The sequence below is a fragment of the Zootoca vivipara genome, chromosome 7, assembly GCF_965207765.1.
Source record: "Zootoca vivipara chromosome 7, rZooViv2.hap1.1, whole genome shotgun sequence".
In the NCBI taxonomy this organism is placed as follows: Eukaryota; Metazoa; Chordata; class Lepidosauria; order Squamata; family Lacertidae; genus Zootoca; species Zootoca vivipara.
In genome coordinates, this window is record NC_142590.1 from 54,198,285 (window position 1) to 54,217,599 (window position 19,315).

A 19,315-nucleotide genomic window follows, 5' to 3' on the forward strand; every position below is an offset into this window, starting at 1 on the left:
CCCTGGGTGGTGCTAAAGCTCTGCCCAGTAAGTGACCGCTTTATATTACTTGGCACAATGCTGTAGGGACATAATTTTCCTGACGAGAGGAATGATAAGACTGAACAGATCCTATGAAAAAACAAAGGAAAGCATAGATTTCATGTCAGTTCCAGCTATCCCTTACCTGTACTAATCACATATTTATATGTACCCTGATAATCAATATGTAAAGACAGGGGTGCCAACTTGAATAAAATATTAGGAGCAGTGGCGGGTAAGCCCCGCCACACTTAATTGATCACCAAGTTTGGCAATCGCACACCACTTGAATGGCAATGCCCATCAACTTGGAGGGGTGGGCGGACCCCTCAAATATTTTATTGGGTAAAAAAAATAATATTGGGTGAGGGGCCGAAGGGACTTCAGTCCCTAGGAGTTGGCTCCTATGTATAAGAATCATAGAATCATAGTTGGAAGAGACCACAAGGGGCATCCAGGGGGCCAAGCAGGAAACACCATCAAAGCATTCCTGACAGATGGCTGTCAAGCCTCCGCTTAAAAACCTCCAAAGAAGGAGACTCCACCACACTCCTTGGCAGCAAATTCCACTGTCGAACAGCTCTTACTGTCAGGAAGTTCTTCCTAATGTTTAGGTGGAATCTTCTCTCTTGTAGTTTGAATTCATTGCTCTGTGTCCGCTTCTCTGGAGCAGCAGAAAACAACCTTTCTCCCTCCTCTATATGGCATCCTTTAATATATTTGAACATGGCTATCATATCTCCCCTTAACCTTCTCTTCTCCAGGCTAAACATACCCAGCTCCCTAAGCCGTTCCTCATAAGGCATCGTTTCCAGGCCTTTGACCATTTTGGTTGCCCTCCTCTGGACACGTTCCAGCTTGTCAGTATCCCTCTGTGCAGGGATACTGTGCAGGCCACTACTCTTCACAAAGGAACCAATGTGAAACCGTGTTAGAACATTCTCTCAGGGGGTGAAAACCACCCCCAGGTGGAGCTGGAGTTAGACAAATTCTAGCTATGTGGCACTTTTCTGTCAGAATATCCTTACTCCCTGGGGCAATTTGGCACAGTGCTGTGAACAAAGCAGGAGATAGAAGCTACAATGTCTCATCAAACATGCCATTCTGTTTTCAAATTCAGGTAATGCAGTGAGCTGAACCTATCCCCAGACTTAGTCAAGGATCTCATCTAACCAGTGATTATTAGCCTGTTCTGCTGCAGTCTTCCTGGACAATATAAAGAGTAGCAAATGCATCAGAAAGTACAGTTTGGTGATAAAGGTGAGCAAATGATGACTGAAGCTTTAGAGATTTAAATGGATGGTGGTTGGCTTGTTGTAACGGCAATGAGATGCATCTTTTATGATGATATCACCGACTGTATTCCTTAATGGGCAAAATGAAGAATCCCAATCCTGCCAGGAAGACAAAGTTTCTGAACACTGATAATCCTGACTGCATGCATTGAACTGGTCCCAGTGGCGCTCAGATACATTATCTTCTCTTGCCAAGGCGGAGATCATACAAAAAACAGACACACCTAGCACTTGATATGGAAAGCTTTGGTTGTTATTATTAATCTTATCCATTTTTATCCCACCTTTATCCCTGACAGGACTCAAGGTGGCTTACAGATAAAAACAACAATTGCTAAAAGTTAGAGGGGGCGGGGAACATTCATTAAAAAAACACATTTAGGTAATTAATAGAATTAAAACTATATACACATATAAACTCTGTTTAAAACATACACATAATTACAACAAGTGGGTTCTGAAGCTCAACACTGATTTCTGAATTAAATTCCAGGGCTTGGTACTGATGACCCTTTAATAAAATTAAGCACAGAAGCTGATCATTCTGCTTCCCAGTGGACGTTCCCTCTGTGGAGGGAGCATTCCCCTAGATCTGATGCACGGATATGTTCCTTGGGTAGGAGCCTAGATAGATCCTATTCTATATCCTAGCATATCCCCATAGATTTTTATACTAAACTATTTGGGGGGAAAGGTGTGGGCAAAAGGTAGAGGACTCTCTACCCTTAGCAAGAGATACCAATGCAAACTTACTGGTAAGTGTCCCACTTCACAAATTCCAATGCTAAGCACTGGAGCAAAAAAAAAGGGGGGGGGTTGCTTCAGCGTCTTGGCTCAAAACTCTGACTGGGTTACAAGTTTGTAGGTGATGACTAACAGATGCTAATGTTAATACCTAACCATTTTCCAGAGGTGCACTACATTTTGCAAAAGGAATACCAGAAAGGAAAGAGGAAAAATTGTCTTCCTCCCCCCCCCCCGGAAACAAACCATTGATAGGCTTTTTTCTCCAGCCCCAAAAGCCATGACAAGCAGTTCATAACTGAAAGTTTTAGGTTTTAGCCTGAGCCAAATATACGTTTATTATCTTATCTACAGACAAAAGAGAGAGAGAAAGGTTGGCATAAGGTGGTACAGAGCTGTTGATGCAGCTAAGATTAAGATCCACAAATGCTGAGGGTCCCATCCGCCTCCAATGTGTGGGTTAAGTTGCGGATTTTGAGTGACTTAAAATGCTTCAGGGAATTAGGATCACTGACAGGCAGGGGCACAGGTGCCTTATTGGGCTCCATGTATAAATGCCGTTTGTAGAATGAAATGTTGAATGGGCATCTTACAAATGGATGCGGATGTGAGGTGCAGAAGGGTGACACTAGGGAATGGTTCTGCCATGCAAAAGCAGCTGGAATGGCATGGTTGATGGCAAAGCTGCTGTGATGTCTTACTTGCATGTACAGTTGAGCCCTAGGGGAAGAGCTCTCCACCATTCTGTTCACCATACTGATCAAAGTCTCGCTCTCGCTCATCTGCGGCAGACAAGGAAGGAAAAACGTCAAGATGCTAGCGGAGGCACAGCCACGGCAGCTCAGCCTTGAACACGTCTTACCGCTAACATATAAATCTGAAAAAGACCTAGACTTAGAACAGATGTCACGAGGCAAAGGCACACCTAAAGGAAGTCCACGGGACTGAAAAGCACATCAAGGTTCAGAGTGATTACTGGGCTAAACAAGATGTGATGCTAATTGCATGGCTGCATTTAATGTGCACTTGGTGGATCATGAAGAAAGGAAGCCTGAGTACCACTACAGGGGTGCAAGGAGGAAGAACTGAGTCCTCCTCCTCCTTCCCTCATAGTTCCAAACAAAACAGGGTTCTGATACACTCTCACTCTCACACACATTTGCTCCCATTTGCATCTGGAGGAAATCTTCCATGTGCTTTTCTGGAATTGCTCCTTTCCCATGCAAATGGGCTTGCCAATGAAACTTTAAAAAGAAATGACTGGGGCAAAACATCACTCTACACTACAGTTCCCAAAGAGGCATATCACACGAGTGTATCATATATAACACCCTTTGCTTAGACCATTCACATCACAGGGGGCTTTTCTCTCCAAACACAAGGAGTAGCAGTGCTGGGGAAATAATGTTTCATCCCAACCCCCCAATCATAGCTGCCAAGTTATCCCTTTTTTAAAGGGATTTTCCCTTATGCTGAATAGGCTTCCTCTCGAGAAAAGGGAAAACTTGGCAGCTATGCCCCCAATCCCCATGCAATTTCCCTAATCACACACCCATCCAAAGCTGTATTTTGGGACATAATAATAACAGCTTGGCGGGGGGGATTTAGTTCAAAAGTTTGGGCACCCCCTCTCTCAGTACCACTGCTCCTACCAAAGAGCCACCCACAAATGATTTAAATGGAGATATTTTATATATAGATCAGGAAATCTGATCATGGATCTCCCACGTCATATCAGTTTCAGCCTTTAACAATAGGTTGATGGATGGGGTGTAGCTGTACTTAAAAGATTTACCTTGTTGATACAAAAGGCAGACTTTGAGTGAAGATATGTTTGGGCCTCCCTCTGCCTGCTTTGAAATCCCAGTGAGGCTTAGTACCTCACTTCAGGTCCCGCCAGACACACTGCACATTCATGATGATTTGTGCTCCTAAGAGCACACATGAGAGCAAGTGTGGCATGGTGGTTAAGGTGTTGGACCAGGACCTGGGAGAACAGGGTTCGAATCCCCACCTGGCCATGAAGCTCACTGGGAGACCTTGGGCCAGTTACTCATTCTCAGCCTCATCTACCTTGCAGGGTTGTTTCGAGGATAAAACGAGGAGGAAGAGTACTATATACACCACCTTGAGTTTCTTAGAGGAAAGGTGGGATGCAAATGTAATGAATAAGCAAAATCATAATGATACCAGGACTGTCCCACTTTCAACACTGTTTGTGCCTGCAGAAGTATTGTGGCAGTCCACCTGCATCGTTTCTGACCAGTGCATATGCTGTAACATCCCGCTGAAATCCTGCAACTTGTTATACCACAAACACCCTGGTTCATTTTTCTCCTCCAGGTAGCAATAAAGTGGTGGCACAGGGGCAGCATCAAAGAACAAATGAAAGCGGAATAAATTCATCGCTAATGCACTATTATTGTGTTGAGAATGCTTTACAGAATGCACCCACAAAAAGACCACCAGCCGGGGGGCGGGGAGGACTTACTCAGCAAACAGCTACTTCTGCTTATTAAACAGGAGCTTATTAAACTTTATTTGATGCCCAGCAGCTCCTCCTCTTCTCCCTTCCCGAGACATGCAGGGCTAGTTGAGCCAGTCTCTATAAGCCCCTCTAGCCCCTGGTGGGAATCTGCTTTGCTCCCTTTTCCAAGATTTTAGGACTGGCAGAGGAGGACTCATGGTTTCCTCATTAGGATACACTTGGAGTGGAGGGATAGGTTTTATCCAGTGGAGGCTGGTGCCCATTAGGACAGGTAGGGACCAAGACAAGGAGACCCAACAGTAGGTGCAGCCAGAGCCAACAGCAGGCAGAGCCAGCTAATTGGTGATGCTCAAGCTAAGGAGGAGGCAGCTGATAGGCAGCAGCACCCTCTGGACTGGTTGTAAGAAAGACAGGCAGGAAGGTGAGGTCTGGCTGAGGTTGGTGGGGCAGTGCCCCATTTGCGCCAGCGGACCGGCCTTCCCCTGAGATTTTGTCCATGCACAAAGTCTCACTGGTTGTCATATCTGGGCTTAATAATAAATCCCTCCCTCCAGGGAGCTAATGATCCAGGGTTTGTTTGGTTTTTATGCCTTTGCTTGCTTGCTTGCTTGCTTGAATCATATGGAGCTGTTTGATTTGAAGAGTTCTTCCACTGTGCATCCCCTTCATGCTCACAGCACACTGTAGCCTAGGTTACATAGATTGATTCTGGAAGAGGGGGGGGGAGAGAAGCAATGTGTGGCTGAAATGTGTGTGTGTGTGTGTGTGTGTGTGTGTGTGTTCTTGCAATTCCTTCCAACTCCATAAGGTTTTATGGAAGGGAGTAATAATAATAAAACAGTTGCTTAAACAAAAATCCCAAGAGTCAGATGATATTTGGCTGACATACTTCTCCATTAGTCAAGTGAAGCTGATGGTGCTATATATCTCTCTACACACGCGCACACACGCACAAAATGCACTTTCGACAGAAGGCACCAGGGCATAACAAATAAATAGGGCTCTGAAGGTTGCATTTCATTGTGCTGTTTTAAACCAGTCTTTCTCTGTGGGTCAGAAGGGGAACAGAAGGAGATGGAAAGCCTTGAAGAATCATTTTTAATAGGGAGAAAAGCCTACTATCTACAACAGCTGCCCAACCCAGAGCACTTTTAAGTGCCTCCTCCTCCTCAGTGGCTTCCGCCCAACACAGACACAAGCACATCTTCATGATTACTCTACTGATGGGGGATTTACTGACTCCAAAGCTGTAATGAGATTGTCTCTGGAGCAGGCTTGCTTATTGAAATGCAGACTTTTTCAGGCCAGCATCAGACATCCATCAGCACTTGCAATGAGATTTTATTTTTTTATATAAAAAAAATCCAGCTTAATCTCCTCTGCTGATGTTTTCCCAAAAGGGGTTTCTGTCCCTGTTTCTCTAAGGGTAGGTCAGAAAGTGTCCCTTAACATGACAAAATGTGCATGAAAGATTGTTTCAGCTCAAGGCAAAGCTTGTGGGGAAGGCTGTTTGGGTTAGTTGCTTGGTATCTGACTTATTACAGTATACTGAGCTGTTTTATATTCATGGGTTTGTTGTTTTTTAACAAAACCATTATGGTAAAAACTGGTTTTACATATATTATTGATTCCTGCCCCCGCCCCAAGCATTTCACATGCACACTGAACCATTATTTCTGGTTAGCACACCTTTACATACTTAAACGTTCATACACACAAAATACTTATATGTTGGATATCTGATGCTTAGTTATTCAATACCTCAGATTAACCATCTGTTTTGTCCCTGTTTTTTAAACATGAAGTACCTGACCTGAATGGTTTTATTTTTATTTTTAAAGAAACACCCTGCTCAGTTCTTTCCCAAACTGTAACCCAATTTTGACTACCCAAAAGTTGGATAAGGTTAAATGAATCAGATAGCTGAGTTTGTCCGCAATGTCATATACTAGCTTTCCCCAACCTGCTGCTCTTCAGCTGGTTTGGACTACAACTCCCATTCAGCCCCAGCCAAAACATCTGCAGAGCACCAGGTTGGGAAGGCTCCATATGCAAACTTGATATATTCACAGAGACATACAGGTGATCTCATATTCCAACAAGTGAAAGTTCACAAAAACTCATGGGCTCACTTCCACTCATGGACAAACTACTATCAGACTCCCAAACTGTTTCATAGGCAAAAGGACCTTCACATGCCTTACTCCCAAGGCACCCATAGAACCTGAAAGCAAGAGGGTCACATTCCACCACCACCACCACCCCGGTCTGTGCCATCTGCACCTTTTCACCTGATCAGCCAGACTCTTGTTGGGAACAGACATGGAGAAAAGATCAGATAGTATGCCTCCCTCCCCTTCCACCTTCTTCATCTGACATCTGAAGGCAGCCCTGTTTAGGGAAGCTTTTGATGTTTAATAGATTATTGTATTTTAATATTCTGTTGGAAGCCACCCAGAGTGGCTGGGGAAACCCAGCCAGATGGGCAGGGTATAAATATATATTATTATTATTATTATTATTATTATTATTATTATTATTATTATTATATCTAATCCTATGATCCTGCAACAAGAATGCAGGTAGAAAGCCAGCAGGGATATTCAGAATGTCACACGTGCAACTATGTGCATGTTGGACAGAGGTCATGGGCGTGTGCTCAGTGCAAGGACTTTCTGGTCTTCAGGGAACAAGTATGTTCCCTTTAAGTCCCAGGATCTGACCTGAGAAAGCTGAGAGAGCCAGAGTGGTTGGTAGACGTAATAATGACATTCCACTCACACAGTGCCATCTCTTCCATTATCATGGAGAATCACGGTCTTGGGGAAGAAGGGCTTCGATCTGAGGAAGAGGCAAATGATCCTCAAAGAGGAGCCTATTCTTTGTGGGACTAACAGTCATCCTATCATATGGAGGATTCTTCTCTGGGGGTCTCTTGTTAGTGGCAGGTTTTCTCCCCGGCCTCATAGGCAGTTGAGTTTGTGATGGGCATGTGGGCCACACAGTGTCTTGTCTTCCTGTCACATGTAATCTGGATGCTGCATATACACTAAGGAGAAATGTTATTATGTGATCCTGAAAGAGAAATTTGGGTTGCTAGATGGGAAGTAAAAGGCCAGGACTTTCAAGGAAGCTTCCCCTGAAATGTTGCCCATTCCATTTTGGTGCTGGAAAAAACTCTCCTGTGAGGAAAAGTTACATAATAGGAGGATTTTTTAAGTTTAGAAAAAAAATTGAGTAAGAGGGAACATGACAGAGGAGTATAAAACTTAATAGCTTTTTTTGCTGCCTCTCTCATCATTCTTGAACCTGGGGTCAGTCAATGAAGCAGAATGCTGGAAGATCCAGGGCATGCCAAAGTACTTCTTCACTATGGGTTTTACTGGCACAATATGTTGTAATGGGTTGACTTAGGTGGCTTAGGCAAAGTCTAAGGCCCCATATGCACTATACACTTAAAGCAGGCATCCCCAAACTGCGGCCCTCCAGATGTTTTGGCCTACAACTCCCATTATCCCTAGCTAAGAGGACCAGTGGTCAGGGATGATGGGAATTGTAGTTTGGGGATGCCTGACTTAAAGCCATATCAATCACTTTAAACTTAAAGCCATATCAATCACTTTAAACAGTCATGGCTTCCCCCATAGGAGACTCCAATTTCCCTCGCAGATCTACAGTGGCTTCACAGTCATTCAGTGGCACACCTTAACAATGAACACTAGTAAAGAAAAGCATTCTGTATTGGCTCAGCTTCTCATTACTTTCAAAGGATGAGTTTAATATTCTGTAGATGCCACAAACCATAATTTCCAATACCATTTTTCTAAGGTTACTCCTTCAGTATTTATCCAATACTAAGAAATATTTAGTCTTCTGCCACCAACATGAAATGTATTAGCTCTTTGGATACAAGATCCAGATCTGAATGGAAGCCACCTGTCGCTTTTATTTCCCACAATGCCCTAGGGCCATACGCTACATCAGGCACTCCATGTCACTGTAGGAAATTTACACACACACACAGGCAACTTCCCAGATCAAGCCACTGTCACCAGATAAGCCAGCAGCTGGGGGAACATGAAGGGAAGATGGCCAGAGTGAGAGGGAGCAAAGCAGGCATTGGTGCCAGCAGGTCTTGCCAGCAACTGCATGAGAGCATTGGGTGCTGATGTGACAGTGCTGAGCGCTGTATTTAAAATAACCCTGCTTGGGATGGAATGAATAAGTGGGCAGAGTGCAAACTAAATTCAAAATACAGTTCACATTAAAAAAACCAAACCCACACATAGGTTGCCACCCAGAGTTCTAGGGTCACGATTATTCTCTTATTAACAACAGAGTTTATTCCTGCCCTAAATCCTGCTTACATCCTGCAGACTAGTGCAGAACATTGCACAGAAATCCAACAACAGTCACAAAATACGGCAATAATAACAGCTGCAATTGCAGCACATCAAAATCCATAGATGTCCAAGCAAGCAAAGCAGCTCCCTCCCCAATTCACACACCCCCCACACACGAACAAGTGTGTCACTGTCCACAAGAAAGATGAAAGGAACAAACCACATCGACCCGCTAGTGCTGCCACAATGCCAAGAGAAGGAGAGGGACAGATGTTGGGGAGGAGGAAGGATAAAGGGGAGAGGGAAAGGCAACACTGACCTGACAGCACAGCTGGGGAGGGGGCAGCGGGGGTTGCAGGACAAGAGGCAAAAATGTGGTGGGAGCAGTGAGAGGGAGACAGCCAGCTTGGCCTACCTGCTGATCCAAATACTCTAGGTTTCTTTGCAACTGAAGGTCTAAAAGTTCATCCTATCAGGAGCCATTAGGCATGCGGCAAAATGGAAACACAAAAACAAACAAAAACAAAGAAGAAGCAAAAGCAGTTAGGTGCAACTTAGCTCGAGAGAGGCACAGAGCTCTCCAGACAGGAAAGGGAACAGTCAGCCTCACAAGCATTGTTTTTTTTCAAAAAGAGGTAGGTGGGTGGGGTGAGTGATGGCTGCTCAGCGGTCCTTTTAGGCCAGGATATATTCCCCAGAGGAGCTTTCCCCAATCAGGTGCCCTCCAGAAGTTTCAGACTGCAACGACGGGGAGCTGTAGTCCACAACATCTGCAAGGGCGCCCAGTTGGGGAAGGCTGCCTTAGAGGGACTCTCAATGGGAGATCCTGGCAGATTCTCATATAATCAGTGCTCTGTCCCCATACCATGTGTCGCCTCCTGCTGGACAGGTGTGGATTAACAAAAGGGCCATGCTACCTTCCTCCAGGCCACTGGAGTAGGCCACCAAGCTGGTAAACATATTAATGCTCTCCCCCAACAGTAAGGAATGCAATCTTTTGACTCTGTAGCCCTTTGAGGGTATTTGGGTTGAACACTTGTGGGCTAAAGGTGGGGTGGGGCGGGGCATGCACACACACAAGCCTCACTCCAACAGCCCCACATGCGTCGGCTTCACTGCAGACCTTCCCACATGCAGTGTGAAGGAGGATCCTCAGCATGTTCAACTGAACGCACTCAGAGTTCCTCTTCAGATCTTCCAGATGAGGAAGCTGCCTTCTGCTGAGTCAGGCTGCAGGTCCATGTAACTCAGGGCTTATACACACCTTTCCTCCGCTCTTTCCAGGCACGGTCCACGATTTAAAGCTCTGTGTCCCAGTGCCCTTTCGTTCCTGCTCCAGGATATTCCCTGCAAAAACCTGCTCTTTAAAAAGCTCATCAGAGAAAACATCAATCCGCAGAAAACCCGAATTGGTGTTTGCTCTGTTTCAGTTTTAAAGAGCAGGGTTTCAAGGGGAAAGTTTGAGACAAAAATAATAACAAAATGCTGGGCCATGGAGTGCTAAAGTGAGCACCTGTGCCTTGCAAAAGATAAGTGTGGATAAGCCCTCTGTTCTACCTGCACTGACTGGCAGCAGCTTTTCAGGGTTTCAGACAGTCCTACCTGAAAGTGCTGGTGATCGAACCTGAGACCTTCTACATGCAAAGCTCTGTCACTGAGCTATAGTCCTCCTGCCAACATGGGAAGGTCTGAAATGGAGCTGGTGCACAAGCCCCCTCTGACTTTAAGCCCACACACATTTGCTCCAAATAGGGCTCACTTTTCATTGCAATATAGCACCCGTAATACCCATTAAACCATTATTATAATCTGTTTTATTGGTGGCATAGGCCTACAAGAATTGTTAATTCACTCCTGCTGCAGAGGCAAAGTTTGCTACCAAGAAGTTTGTCCCCACAGTTAGCACTCCCACATTTCTCTCAGCAAGGCACCTAGCTTTGAAAGCCTCGGATTAGGTGGAAATTCTCTCGTCCACAGTGACTGCTCTGCAGTCTTTATGCCAAGGCTGGCATGTTGAGAACGTGGGCTCAACACATCCATTCAGAGTTCTGCAGGGGAAGAAGGGATTGTGCTATTGGCTCCATGCATATGGCCTCTTCCTAAAGCTCAGCGTCCCTTTCAACGGCTTCACAACTGTGCGGTAAAAACTGGCTGAGCTGAAAGCTGGCAGCGTGCTGAAACAAACAGCGGGTTCTGCACACGTCAAACTCTGCACAGATTTACTCAGTCTACATTCCTGGGGCAATTACTTTGGGTCATGCAAATTGGCTTTTACTCAATCTCTACCCAGCCTCCATGTGGATGTCCATTGGAAAAGCTGGGGATGGTCTACCTATTCTAGATACAGGCATACAGGAAGCTGCCTTCTACCAAGCCAGACCATTGGTCCATCCATGCTAACTGGAAATGGCTCTCCAGGATTTCAGACATGGTCCCTCACAGACCAACCTGGAGATGTCAGGGATTGAACCTACCAGTAGGACCTTCTGCATGCAAAGCAGATGCTCTGTGACTGCGCTATCCCCCAAGACAGCAAGCATAGCTACAGCTTTTCCCTACAGCTTCTTCACCTGGCAAGAAAGTTAGGAGCACCATACAAAGGGACCCTTACAAAAATGGCGCTCCTGTGCATTATTCTCTGCAAGCATGATACCAACAGTGTTCTTTTGACCCAGGTAAACTACTTCTCAGATATAGACGGAAATTATTTTGATCTGTTTTGGAAACAATTTGTCTCTTTCTAAACACACAGAAGCTTTACTATCAGGCCTGGGCAGCCTGAGCTCTGTGTCTGTAATTAACAGATATGTGTCCAGATTGCTGGAGCACAATTGGAGAACAGCCTCTACCAAAGGTATTATGAACTTTGAAGAAGCACAGACTCAGGACAAAAGGGAGAAATGAGCTAAGAGGAAGGCACTTTTGGCAAATCCTCACCGTGATCAACTCCCGTCCGGAAACCTATATCCCCACTGTGGAGGGACGTATGGATCCAGAATTGGCCTTCACAGTCACCTACGGACACACTGCTAGGCTAAGACCATGTTCATGGTAGACAATCTTGCTCGGAAACGAGCAATCGCCAAAAAGTCCAGACTGCTAGTGCTGCTCTTTCAAAGGAGCTATCCTGCACCCGCATTCCACATCTGTTCCTGCCATCAGACATTCGCCCCCCCCCCAAAGCAGCTGGAGATGGAGACAGAGCACCTGCTATGAGAGAGACTGTCCGTGATGTGCTCGGTGATACCAGGATCATCTCAGTGCACTCCTGGTTCAGCCACATGCATCCACTTTTTGTGCATAGCTGGTGAGAGGGCAGAGGGAGTGAGGGGAGAAGCTGCGTGCAACAGTCCGTGCAACTAGAATCTGTTCCGCAGGGCACCTTAATCCAGTCCAGGAATTACTGGTTGCTCTCATAGGTGAAAGGTGTCAGGCAGGGTCAAGAACCTTGGCATGGAGCAAATGGAAGTTGGCAGTTTCACTTGGCAGAGTCCCACTCACAGTGGTTTCTGCCCCCACCACATGGATCCGCCCCCGCAGTGAAATAACCAAACAAAAGAGAGAAGCAAGAAGGAGTGAGGAAAATACAGCATTGAAAGAAACGACAGCCAGCAACAGGGAACAGGGCTTTCTGCATGTCCTTTTCAAGCTCACCCAATTTTGCACTGTCCCAGAACTACACTGGAGGATTGCAAGCTTGGGCAGTGGAAGCTGCCGCTACTGCTGCCGCTGCCCCAGCTTTTGCTCTCTTCATTTCTTCTTTATGGGCTGCCAAAGCAATGCATTCTTGGAATAGGGGAGGAATTCCAGAGGAAAAATGTGCTCTTCCAACAAGCCCTTTTCTGCATTATAGGTATGGGCAAGGTGCTGCTCATTTAAGAACAGGGATTGGGAACCTGTGGTCCTCCGGAAGTTGTTTGGACTCAAGCTCTCATCAACCCTGGGCCATTGGCTACAATGGCTGAGGTTCATGGGAGTCTCACAACATTGGGAAGGCCACAGGTTCGCCACCCCTGATTTAGGGGAGCAAAATGGTACTGAGTTCAAATCACATGCCAGGTCAAAACTCTGAACAGCAGCTCATGAACACTAATGAGAAATGTTTGGGTTAAGCTTGCAGCAGCAATGAGCACCATGCCTCAGTTTATATTCCGCAGTGGCATGGTGGGCAAGCCAGGATGGAGGCTTCCCTTCTGTCATGCAGATGTAGCTTGTGATGTGAAATGAAGCCTCTGCTTTAACTCCTGATTGCACCTTTTTATTTATTAATTGTGGGAAAAGGAGAATCACATGGATGATTCTTCTGGGCAAACGGGGGGTTGGACCCATTTTACATTACATGTTCTCCTCTTGCAGGATGCTAAAAACTGGTGGCTGAATGTGTGAACGGGAGCTGTTTCACTATCTCTATAAATCACATGCCTATTTCCCTCCTTTGCCAAAAATAGTGAAGCCCTGTCTTCAACAGAATTATCTGTCAGTTTGCATAGTCACGGTGCATTACATATCCAGATTGGTCTCACACAGCTAACATATCCCTGTAGGCTGAAACACTAGAGAATATTACTGTTACAGGACAGTGGTTTCGTGTCCAGGAAGAAATTGCCCATTGCATAATAACATCCTTCACCCCACCTCTGAATTAGATCCCAACCTTGGGAAGGAAACCCAGCATCCCTAGTGGAATGCTGGGATGCCAATGGGACATACCATTTTGTCGTGGACCGTAGGGGATGCTGGATAGTTGAAGGGGAACATTCCTGCAGGGACAGGCCTCCTGTCACCCAGATAATCATACTGAGGAAAGAGAAGAAACCACACACATGCATGAAGAAGGCTCATATCACTGTAGGGTGACCATAGTCCATGCTACCTTTCCCCACAATACAGAACAGTTGGCACAGCCCACAATGGAGACAACAGGCAAGGCAAAGGAATTGCCCAGGGTCATTCGGTCAGGGTGATGGACAGGTCAATGGTAGGAGGGACAAGGAGTTGTGGCCTAGACATAAGAACACCTAAGATGCTCTTGGAAAAGAGGAGTTGGTTCTACAAGCTGGAAGTACAGTTCTGTTAGGAGAAGAGGAAAAGAAAGGGCAGGTTTTCCCCCAGGCTCCTACCCTTGAAACTTCCAATGCCACTCAGCTCCTGGGTTGCTCTCACTCTCAGTTCTGCCTGAAATTCACTAATATTGGTCTGCACAATGAACAATGTTCTAAAGTTTCACCAGCAACCTTTTCAACATGTGGTGCTGACTGTGTGCTCCCAGCACAGCTAACATGCCAGTTCTGTTTAGCCTGAACATGTGACTCCAGTACCTCAATTCAATGGTTGGGAGTTCTGAATCCCCTATAACTCATGTTTCAACTGAGTCTGGCCCAGACCCTAATTTTTTCATTTCTGGGACAAGTGAAATAAGAACAGACTGTGACTGAGCGTTTACGGACAGCTGAGTGAGCAGAAGAAGCCCTGACATGTCAGAGGTTAAGAATAAAGGTTTTATTCTGCTCACAGGTGAGCAACCTGTGGCCCTAGGAAAACATGCAACCTGTGGCTTCATATTATATGCCACTCTGATGTCTCCTGAAGCTGCCCCATTCTTCCATCACATCAGAAATCTTTGCTTTCTACCCATTTTCTCCTTTTCCCCCAGCATTTGTAAGTGTTCCCCTCTCTTTCTGTTTTGTTTCAGAACACAGAATTGGAAGATGTCGTCTTTTCTTTTATATGTGTATGTTTTAAAAACTTCTCCCCCGGTTGTATGGCTTAGGGAAAAGATTTTTCTCCTCCCTAAACTGTCAAATAACATATCGGTAAGAATTACTCTGGCTTCCTTTCCGGAGCAGTGGCTGCATTGGTCTTTGGTACTAAAAAAAAGTTCTCTGTTTATTTGAAAGTAACCCCATCACCCTCAGTGGGGCTTGCTTCTGACTAGATATGCATTGAACTGGGAATTCTAAACTGAGGAACCATGAGGAAGCAGGGTGGTCTCCATTCCAGATCAGTTAATCCAGAATAGTTTTGTCTCTGGCTCCAGCCACCACCAGTTCTGGCTCTGCCCAACACTGGCACATGAGCCACAACAAGTAATCAATTCAGGAAATGCAGCCCTCAACAGAAAAAAAAAACCTATGTTGCCCATGACTGCCTCTCCTCACCTTCACCAAAGCTAGTGTGCCTTCCCACTCCAGCCATGGTAATTTCCCCTCACCCTTCCTAATACTCCTCAGTCTCAGTACACAGCATATACAAACAGAGGTAACGATTAGGTCACTAAGACTGTGCTAAGGTTCCCTCAGTGCAAAGCTTCAGTACTCCCCCAAAGAGTGGCAGGAAGCCCCGAGGGTAGGAGTGGAGACCGCAAGGGAGGGTTACCTTTGGTGAACTGACCGATCGCCTCATCATGTATGTCGTCGGCTCCGCATAAATCTCCTCACTCCGGGGAGGCACTCTTTCAAAGCGGGTGCTTGGTGACCTGACAGGGGAGTACACTCTGGCTCGGGTGTAGGAGCCTTGGCTCGGCGAGCGGGGGACTGACCGGGAGCGAGGCTGGAGGGACATCCTGCGCAAGGAGCCTGAGGCAGCATCCATCTCGTCATAGTACACTGGCGGCCGGGCCGGGCCTGACATCCAGATGGGAACATCCTGCCTGCCGTAGCCTGGCTGCTCTTTCCAGTCCCGCAGCTGGTAGGAGCCGCTGTTGCGGAAGGAGTGGCGCTTGTCGTCCACAGTCCACTGAGGGCTCACACGCTCAAAGGCAGGCATAGAGCAGATGCTGTCGGGACGCACCCCAGGAGGGTAGTATTGGTAATCTTCAGAGTACTGAGGTGAGTAGGGGGGGTAGTAGTCAGGGACTCTTCGGGACATCGGGTAGAACCTGGTGGGGCTAGACGGCCAGAAGGAAAGAATGAGGGCGATGAATGCAAACCCTGAGTTTGCAAAGGAATTTTAGCATCATCTGCCCTACCTTACCCACCTGTCTATCTCTGTGTTAAAACTCTGGTTCTTTGTCAGGGGAGATTCAAATGTTGCAGCCTCCATGTGGAGGTCATAAGAAACACTTCCCAATGGAAGCAGTTAAACAAGAGGGCTCTATAACTTTGTATCTTGTCAAAACAAATAAAAAAATTCCTTCCAGTAGCACCTTAGAGACAAATTAAGTTTGTTACTGGTATGAGCTTTCGTGCACATGCACACTTCTTCAGATATCTTGTGAGCCACCCATGCTATCATAGCAGATTTGTAGCGCTGTGATTAACAGTCTCCTCCACACAACTGGGCCAATCCGTTTCACAAATATTACAACTCTCATGTGGAATTGCCACATGGTTTGGGACAGTTAAAAACAGAATGTCCTCAGCACTTACAGTCCTCCTGGGACTCACTGGTTGGGAAAGAGGGGAGAATACAGTGGTACCCTGAGTTACAAACGCTTCAGGTTATAAACTCCGCTAACCTGGAAGTTGAGAACTTTGCCTCAGGATGAGAACGAAAATTGTGTGCCAGCGGCGCAGCGGCGCAGCGGCAGCAAGAGGCCCCATTAGCAAAAGCACGCCTCTAGTTAAGAACAGTTTCAGATTAAGAATGGACGTCCGGAACAAATTAAGCTCGTAACTAGAGGTACCACTGTAACTAGTATATTCCTGTGTATAATACTACTTTTTAACCCAGGAAAATCTTCTCAAAAGTCGGGGGTCGTCTTATACGCTGGGTCGTATTTCTTATGCAGCAAGTATATCCCAAACTCTATATTTTAACTGGAAAAGTTGGGGGTCGTTTTATATGCCCATTCATTTTATATGCCGGAATATACAGTATGATTTAAACTTGAAGTGTACACATCATTTTCTCACCTTCTCTCAGATTACACCCACACCATACATTTAAACCACCTCTTTCCCCACAAAAGCCCATGCTTTACTGCCAAATCAGAGCAAATGGCAGCCTGTGGAAAACTGAATTTGCCATTTGTTCTGATTCAGTGTTAAAGAATGGGATTTCATAGGGAAAGCGAAGTGGCAAAAAAATATATGTGTTTGGACATGGAGCTTTAAAGCGCAGACCTGCACCTAGAAAACAAGGGGCAAAAGGTAAGTGTGGATGAGCCCTCAGTCATGGGTTCCCCTAAAGTATCCTGGGAAATGTAGTCCTTAACAAGCTACAGTTCCAGGACCCTTGGGGGAGGGTGGGAAGCCATACCTCTCAAGACTCCTATACAGTGGTACCTCTACTTATGAACAACTCGACAACCGAATTTTTCGACTTACGAATGGGGCAAATGGCTGCACGCTTACGAATTTCTCGACATCTGAACGGAAACCGCGGCAGTTTTAGATAGGGTTTTTTCGACTTACGAATTTTAAGATGGGGTTGCTTCGACTTACGAATTTTTCTGTTTCCAATGCATTCCTATGGGAAATCGCGTTTCCAATGGCGCTTTTCAGCTTACGAATTTTTCGACCTACAAAGGTGCCTTAGGAACGGATTAAATTTGTAAGTCGAGGCACCACTGTAAGTGCATAATGCAGATGTGATGTCTTGTGTTTAGTGGGATTCCTTCCTTATTTAATTCGCAGAGAAGCTATATCCACACCTAGCTTGAATCACCTCACCTATGGAGATCCTCAGGAGGTGGAGCCCCACGGCGCAAGTTCACCCACTGCTGCAGCTGTGTCATGGAGCTCTTCCTCTGGGCAATCTTCTCAGGATTGGTGCGCGGAGCAAAACTCCGGCGAGGCATAGCACTCTCACCATCGTGCTGCGGGAAGGCCATGCTGCCTGGCCGGCTAGGAGATGAGTACTGCCAGCCATTTGGCTGGGTGGGCCTCTCCACTCCAGCAGGCAGACGGGAAGCGTCAGGATAAGGGCTTCCAGGTTCAGAGGGCATTTCTTGGCTGTCAATGCCGTTGGCTTTCACCAGAGGCTCCTTCTTGCTCTCGGCTCGCTCTGTTTTCCTGTCAATCTTCTCAGAGCCACGCCCGTCTCCTTCGCCTCTGGTCTTGGCTTCTGGCTCAGCTTTGGCAGCCTCTCTGGTTGGGACACTGCGGTGGTGGTGATGCTGGTGGTTCCTGCTGGGAGGGATGTTCTCAGAATCAGTCTTCTCGTGCCTGGTAAGCATGGGAAAGTAGAAATGGCCAAAAAACAGTCATGGCTCTCATTCAGAGCAACATAGAAAATGCGCTCTAACGGCTAGCCTATGAATGGTTCTAGTTAGTCTCCTGAAAGCACATTGCTGCTAACTTTGCAGCTCTGATATGGCCCCTGGGGGGGGGAACCAGATATTGTACTCTCCCAAAAAGCTTTATTTTTCAAGTTGCTTAAAGATCTCCAAAGCTATGTTTCCTGTCATCCCATTCAAGGAGCCTCAATGCCTTTTAAATGTTATCTATTTTAGGGAGTTTCCATACTTTTCTGCAGGATCCGTGAACCTTATTTGTAACGATGACTTGGTCTCACAAATTTAAAGGACCAGAGGAAATATCTTAATGGAGAGGCAGAGAAACTATGTGACTTGGACACAATAGAACACCCCGGGGCTCGACTAAGACCTTTAATTGTCCCAAGCACTAAAAGATTATGGTGCCTCCCCAGTTCAAAATGAAAACAATACTAACCCATAAAATAAAATTACAAAGTAATAAAAAAGTATAGCATAATTTATTGCAACAGATGACAGGATCTGCTTTGCTTGCATTATTTTGATCAAAAGTTAGTAGGGCGCCCTCCTGGTTTAGGTGGGGATAATAAAAAGATAACGTAAAAATGGGAGATTATACAGTGGACTGTAAGGAAGTCTAGCCTAGTTCTGATTTTTGCCATGGTGACTACTTTGATGCTTTAAGGGGGGGGGAATCATAATTTTTTGGGTGCTCTTACTTTACTGGTTTTCCAAAGACATAGCTAATGCCAACCGAGATCTCTCAGAACAGATGCTATTGGAGTACAACTCCCATCAGCCTCAGCCACCATGACCAATGGTCCAGGACATTGAGTACTGTATTATAGTCCAACAACATCTAAAGAGCACCATTTAGTTACCCCTATAGTTGTGGACCACATTCTACATAGATCCCCCCCCCCCAATAGCTGACCTCTGAGCAGGTGGGATTTGCACCCGGGCAGCCTCGCCCATGGCTTGAATCCAGGATTCCTGCTCCTCGTTGTTCTCTGCACTGAAGAAGTAAGTCCGGATGCCGGCGTGCTCAGCCTGGGGAGAGAGGGACTTCTTGTTATTCCCTGGTGTCTCTTCCATCCAGCACACAGTCACCTGTGGAGCAGGTAGAAATGGAGAAAGGGGAGGGGGAGAGAAGAGAAGAGAAGTCACCAATTAGTCTCTGCAGCATTAGTTTGAGATCACCGAGGATTATAGGAGAAATTGTGCTTTCTTTCATTTGGCATAATTTCCAGCATATACTGGATTGCCC

General features: G+C 46.0%; 1 protein-coding gene across 24 annotated transcripts in view; it reads right to left on the reverse strand.

Annotated features, from left to right (window-relative positions):
* Nucleotides 1-19,315, reverse strand: part of PLEKHA6 (pleckstrin homology domain containing A6) — a 189,631-nt gene that overhangs the window by 34,349 nt on the left and 135,967 nt on the right. For 6 of the 24 annotated variants that reach the window (XM_060277079.2, XM_088673383.1, XM_088673376.1 and 3 more), the window contains 5 exons: nt 18,983-19,158; nt 17,504-17,998; nt 15,267-15,777; nt 13,602-13,688; nt 9,307-9,360 (listed from right to left, as the gene is read on the reverse strand). In XM_060277079.2, the coding sequence (XP_060133062.2) occupies nt 9,307-9,360; nt 13,602-13,688; nt 15,267-15,777; nt 17,504-17,998; nt 18,983-19,158 (1,323 nt within the window). Of the gene's footprint in view, nt 1-2,761; nt 2,843-9,306; nt 9,361-13,601; nt 13,689-15,266; nt 15,778-17,503; nt 17,999-18,982; nt 19,159-19,315 lie in introns of all 24 variants that reach the window. The other 18 variants (XM_088673371.1, XM_088673366.1, XM_088673382.1 and 15 more) reach the window with 10 other exon arrangements.